General features: G+C 37.3%; 1 protein-coding gene across 1 annotated transcript in view; it reads left to right on the top strand.

Annotated features, from left to right (window-relative positions):
* Nucleotides 1–2,195: 2,195 nt before the first annotated feature.
* Nucleotides 2,196–6,000, top strand: part of LOC124284394 — a 70,257-nt gene continuing 66,452 nt past the window's right edge. Inside the window, 4 exon segments of the mRNA XM_046720483.1 lie at nt 2,196–2,282; nt 2,812–3,030; nt 3,896–3,992; nt 4,935–5,058. Of these exon segments, the coding sequence (XP_046576439.1) occupies nt 2,840–3,030; nt 3,896–3,992; nt 4,935–5,058 (412 nt within the window). The 5' untranslated portion in view covers nt 2,196–2,282; nt 2,812–2,839.

Raw genomic sequence — 6,000 nt, 5'->3', positions numbered from 1 at the left:
TCCCTCAAGTACATGTATTATAAAGATCAAATAACCGTGATCCTATTAATGAACCGACGGTGTACTCGTATGGTCTCATAATGGGAACATATACTTTGTCCATTATGTTTTAAATTTCAGGAAGCCGCCATGTTATCATATTATCGTAACACATAATTGTGGACATGTCATCAGAAACACCTTAAACTATCCCCACTGCTTCTTCATCAGCTATATAGTTCAATGTGCTAGAAGCTAATACAAAATCCACGAAGCACCCTATTGAGATAAACATACAACGTGCAAGCATCTTGACGCAGCTACTGTAGCGGGTACTTCTCATTATCACTTGCATTTTGTATCTGCTTTCATCATCAATGTCTTGGCGAGGTCAGTTTTGACTTTTGATGTCCTCATTATCTACTTATGACGCCATTGCGTCACAGTTTCGCGCCAAAATCAGCCCGTGCATAACATTCTGTAAGTTTTTGTATGGTAAACTGACAATGCCACGTGTTAATCGGTTTAGGTTTCCCGTCCGTTAATGATACAGCGAGTCCCAAGCGTGGTGATAACGTATTACATGGTATGATTGGTAGGTGTCGTCATAATTAGGGTAGAAGTTGGACACTGTATCGGCGTTGTTGACGGGGCTCCTGTCTATATCTCATAACGAATAAACACCGCCAGGCTCTCTACGGGAACCAACAGAGGTTCTACTGATTGGAAACAATCCTTAACAGTTTACAGGGGTCCTTTACCTCAAACCTGTTTTTAATTATTATTTTTCTTCTAATGGTCAGTTAACTTAAAATAAACAACGTTCTGTAACACATGATTTTACATATTGTTTGGCCTTTGAGTGTTAACTATTTCAAAACAGCATTGTTCATATGGTGGTTTGAGTTCCGAAGCATGTATCCAACAGTATGTATGTATGTATGTATGTATGTATGTATGTATGTATGTATGTATGTATGTATGTATGTATGTATGTATGTATGTATGTATGTATGTATGTATGTATGTATGTATGTATGTATGTATGTATGTATGTATGTATGTATGTACGTACGTACGTACGTACGTATGTATGTATGTGTGTATGTATCCTATGGGTGAGTGAGTGAGTATCGTTTTACGCCTCTTTTAGCAATATTCCGGCAATATCACAGTGGGGACATCAATATCACGGTGGGCTGCACACAGTGTACCCATGCAGGCAGAGCACTCACCTTCCATACTGTCATGAACTAGCATGAACATCATCTTCTTCCTTAGTCAGTGAGACTGCACGGTATTACCGGGATACCGCAATACACTTTTCAAACGATACATATCGGTATATGAGGTATAACGCGTTTTGTAATTAAGTCTATATTTTAGATTAAAGTCTAAACAGACTCTTGTTTACAAATGATGCTTCCCGTCTTAATTCATTGACATACTAAATATTAGGTTAAAAAAGGATAGAATCGCTAACTATCCAACCTAATTTTTCGATTGCTGTTACCTAAAACATAATCCATATTTTAGGGCCTTAGTATGCAGAAGAGTTATATACTTTAGTAATAATTTATAATAAAATTAATAGTAATAAAGACTCACTGTAAAAAACTTTAGCTTCCAATATATCGCAACTCGTATATAAAATATATTTACCAATACACAGCCCTATTAGTATTGAAAATGTTATAATTAGAATGTCATTTTCTGTTGTATGTGTAAGATTATTTAATATAATAAAATCCAGTTTTAAACGTTTCAGTTAATGTTTCTAGCTGAACAAATTCCCTTTCTTAAAAATGCGATTAATAGCCAGTGCATATATTCTAATAGTTACGGTTTTGATTTTACTTTCGCTTCTGGAGCACCGGCTGGTGAGGATTATCTCCCTTGTCATATTCGTTTAAGGACTAAGGTGTATCCGAAATCTTCTTATGCTTAATGCGTTCTTGAGTTAAACCAGTTTGACTCTAAAGTACGCGTCGATAGGCTATGCGCTATATACATTTCACAGACCGTATCCCAGTCAATATCGTTTCATGTTTTGAAAAGAGAAGTATTTAAAACAAATTCGCAATATTACTATATTTTCAATATTTTGGACCAAACAATTCAACGAGTAGTCGTCTAGAAAATAATAGCTTTTCGATTTCAGAAAATCTCGCGTGAGTTCGTGCTTGTCAACCTGTAAACAATATGGCGACTGAAACGCTGGACTAACATGTTTGAAAAAGACACCTACCAACTATCATAGTAACTACTGATTTATTACTGCTGACAATTTTATATATGTAAAAGTATGTCATTATGGAGTATCATGCTTATCATATCTATTCAAGATTTTTCCTCATCACTCGTTAATCACGATACAGAGTGCTTTGTATAAAATAAATAAAATCTAGAATTTGTCACACAAGTTTGAAAGCAAAAGCTTTCATAAAAACAGAATCAACTACATGCTTTCCATAACGTACCAATTTAAGAGTTCGCGTGAAATGTATATGCTAGTTCACAGACTTGTTATAAGACCAATGTGAGTTGGCTAATGGCTCATAAAATAACTGTTTCGTACGTATTTATGCTACATTTGTCGTCAAACTGGCAGAATTTAACAAAGACCATTCAAAATAAGTATGGCTAGTTGGAGCATGTTGCCTGTAGTAAATGGAACAAAATAGATAACATTATATTTTCATGACTGTGATTCAATTATTGAATTAATCTGTGACATAAGAGTACAAAAGAAACACTTGTAAGATTCTCAATATTTACTTGCTACAATTAATTATGTGCAATCGCAGTTTTACTCATGTTTACTCTTTCCAGACAATTAACTGGACCTTCTATGTGAGGTATGGCTGGAAGAGATCTCTACCCAACCCTGCCTGATGGGCGAGGCTCATTTCGAGTTGGTGCAAACAGGCGTGTTGAACTTTCATTACAAAAGGAATTGGATGATGTTGCTCACAGATCATTAGCAGAAATCTCCAGCAGGAAGGAGGCTGTCAGGCTTGCACCTCTCACCGATGATCAGATTACTGCAAAGTATGTTTTCCTTATCCCTAACTAAATTAGTTACTTAATTAACTGTATTTTGTTTGATAAAGACTTCCAGAAATGATTGCCATGGATATTGAAGGTGTCATTTTTCCTTTAACAAGTGAGCACCTCTGTCATTTAGTACAAAAAACTGGTTCATTGGCTTGGGCTCAGTATGCTGTGTCTGAGTGGGGTCTGCATGTTAATCTGAAGCATGGTATGTCAGTGGTCTGGCACTATAAAGATGGCATTAGCCCTGACTAGTATAGGCAGTCACACATACACATGCATGTATGCACATTTCGATATTACTGCAATAATCTTGGACAAGGTGTTCATCCCCATTTCACCTAACAAAATCTGAAACTAATCTTGGTCACTGGACTAAACGGTAATGGTCCTTATGTTTTGAAATGAAATTCACTGCATAAGATGTTGTTGTTTGGTGTTCCTGAAGGCTTTTGGTAATATTATTTTGATAGCTTGTTTTTTTTTGACATTATGATGAGAGGAATACTTTAGTTTAATTGACAACACCTGTGAAGATCCGGGTTAGAACTATCTTCAGTAACCCATGCTTGTCATAAAAGGCGACTAACGGGTGGTCAGGCTCGCTGACTTGGTTGACCCATGTCATCGTATCCCATTTGCCCAAATTGATGCTCATGCTGTTGATCACTGAATGGTGTGGTCCAGACTTGATTATTTACAGACCGCTGCCATATAGCTGGAATGTTGCTGAGTGCGGCATAAAATTAAACTCACTCAATAATTGACAATGACAACAACAATGTCTAATGTATTTTACACGGTTTTGTCTGCCAGTTAACTTATCATCCAACTGATCTAATTTTGTTGATCTTTGTTGCAGGAAACTTAAACCTGAATTCAAGCCACAGAAAGTTCGTGAAAAGAAAAAGACAGTGCCAGTCTTTCACGATGATCTGAAGCCAACCTCCTATACTAAGGTACATCCACTTAGTTATATCACCACAACATTCTGGCATTGACAAGAGGTGCTAGCAGTAGGAGATCCTCAGATTGGAATTACTAATATACTGCAGGGTTGTATATAAAAAAAGTTAATTCATCTGCAGTTGCCGAGTGTATCATGTCTCATAATATATATTAGATTTTCTTAAACATGTTCAAAAAGTGTGAATCAGGTGGCACTTGTTGTGTATTGATTGATTGATTGGTTCATTCATTATAAACGAAATGTTCAATATTTTCAAGATATCTGGGTACATTAAATGTCAGTGGATGTGATGTACACAAAGCTCAGATGTCAGCAGTACTTAGTATATCATGTTTATTGTGTATTTCATAAAGTAAAAAATGTTGTGAACACACTTGGCATTTGTCTTCATCTGTATGAAATTTCAATAGCTAGAGATGTTAAATGATGGCAAGTAATACGAGGGGACGTGACTGTTGTAAAGTTTTTAAAATTACACATCTAACCTTCCCAAGATTTATGTTTGAGTCTACACAATACAGCTAGCAACAAGACTTAATCGTGAATGATTGGTGTAATTTGATCAGACAACTATTTTAACATATGCCATTCAAAGCTGGTTAGGAATTTGGGTAAGAATTGATTCATGCTGAAGCATTTCTATACATAGATTTGGACCTAGAATTTAATAATGCTTTAACTTTCCAAATTATACAACAGTCAGTTGAAAAGAAGTAAAGTTGGGGGACATGATCTTAATTTGCAAATCAACCTGACTCTGGAACCTCTTTTAAAGCTGATTTCATATACTTTTATCAAAATTCATACTAGTTATTGGTAAGCAGGGCTTATTGTGGGCTATTGAAATATGCCAAATCACGACATGCACAATCACTCAGGACTTTGGATAGTCAGGACACTTCGCTACTCCTATATGTGTTTGTGTTCCTAGGAGCACTTCCAGCTGATTCCCAACATCCCTCCCTACAACCCCCTGGACAAGCAGCGCCACCCAGACGTCCCAGACAAGATGCGGAAGTTCCCCTATGCCAGGGAGCACACTGTTACTACAGCAGGTGAGGCAGGGATTTACTGATTTGTCAAGATTTGTGCCATCATCAAGCTCAGCAATCTCTCTTTAGTGTTTATTAATGTTAAAAGTTTCAGAACTGTCATCATCTTCTTCATCATCATCATCATCATCTTCTTCATCATCATCATCATCATCGTGAACATTACACTCAGCAATGTACTGTGTCTCGTTAATAATAAGGTTCAGATGAACCAGTGATTGATATTGTGGGCCTCACCTGAAGCCATCAGGTATGATGCGAACATTATACCATGTCACCCAGTCGGACCAACTGATACATTTCATCCCTCGGATGACACTCATTAGTTGATGGGAAATATTGTAACAATACCCACTGAGACCACTGGTAAGAGACCATTGTTATGTTACCACTTGAATGTGACTACTGGTATGTGACCACTGGTATGAGGCCATTGGTATGTGACCACTAGTATTGGACAATTGGTATGTGACCTCTGATATCAGACCATTGGTATGTGACTACTGGTATGTGACCACTAGTATTGGACAATTGGTATGTGACCTCTGATATCTGACCATTGGTATGTGACCACTGGTATGAGACCACTAGTATTGGACAATTGGTATGTGACCTCTGATATCTGACCATTGGTATGTGACCACTAGTATCGGACAATTGGTATGTGACCTCTGATATCTGACCATTGGTATGTGACCACTAGTAGTGGACAATTGGTATGTGACCTCTGATATCTGACCATTGGTATGTGACCACTGGTATGAGACCACTAGTAGTGGACAATTGGTATGTGACCTCTGATATCTGACCATTGGTATGTGCCCACTGGTATGAGACCACTAGTATTGGACAATTGGTATGTGACCTCTGATATCTGACCATTGGTATGTGACCACTGGTATGTGACCACTAGTATTGGACAATTGGTATGTGACCTCTGATATC

The sequence above is a fragment of the Haliotis rubra genome, unplaced genomic scaffold (genome assembly GCF_003918875.1).
Source record: "Haliotis rubra isolate DU_JTF1 unplaced genomic scaffold, ASM391887v1 Scf336, whole genome shotgun sequence".
In the NCBI taxonomy this organism is placed as follows: domain Eukaryota; kingdom Metazoa; phylum Mollusca; class Gastropoda; order Lepetellida; family Haliotidae; genus Haliotis; species Haliotis rubra.
This window is presented reverse-complemented; position numbering and strand designations above follow the sequence as displayed.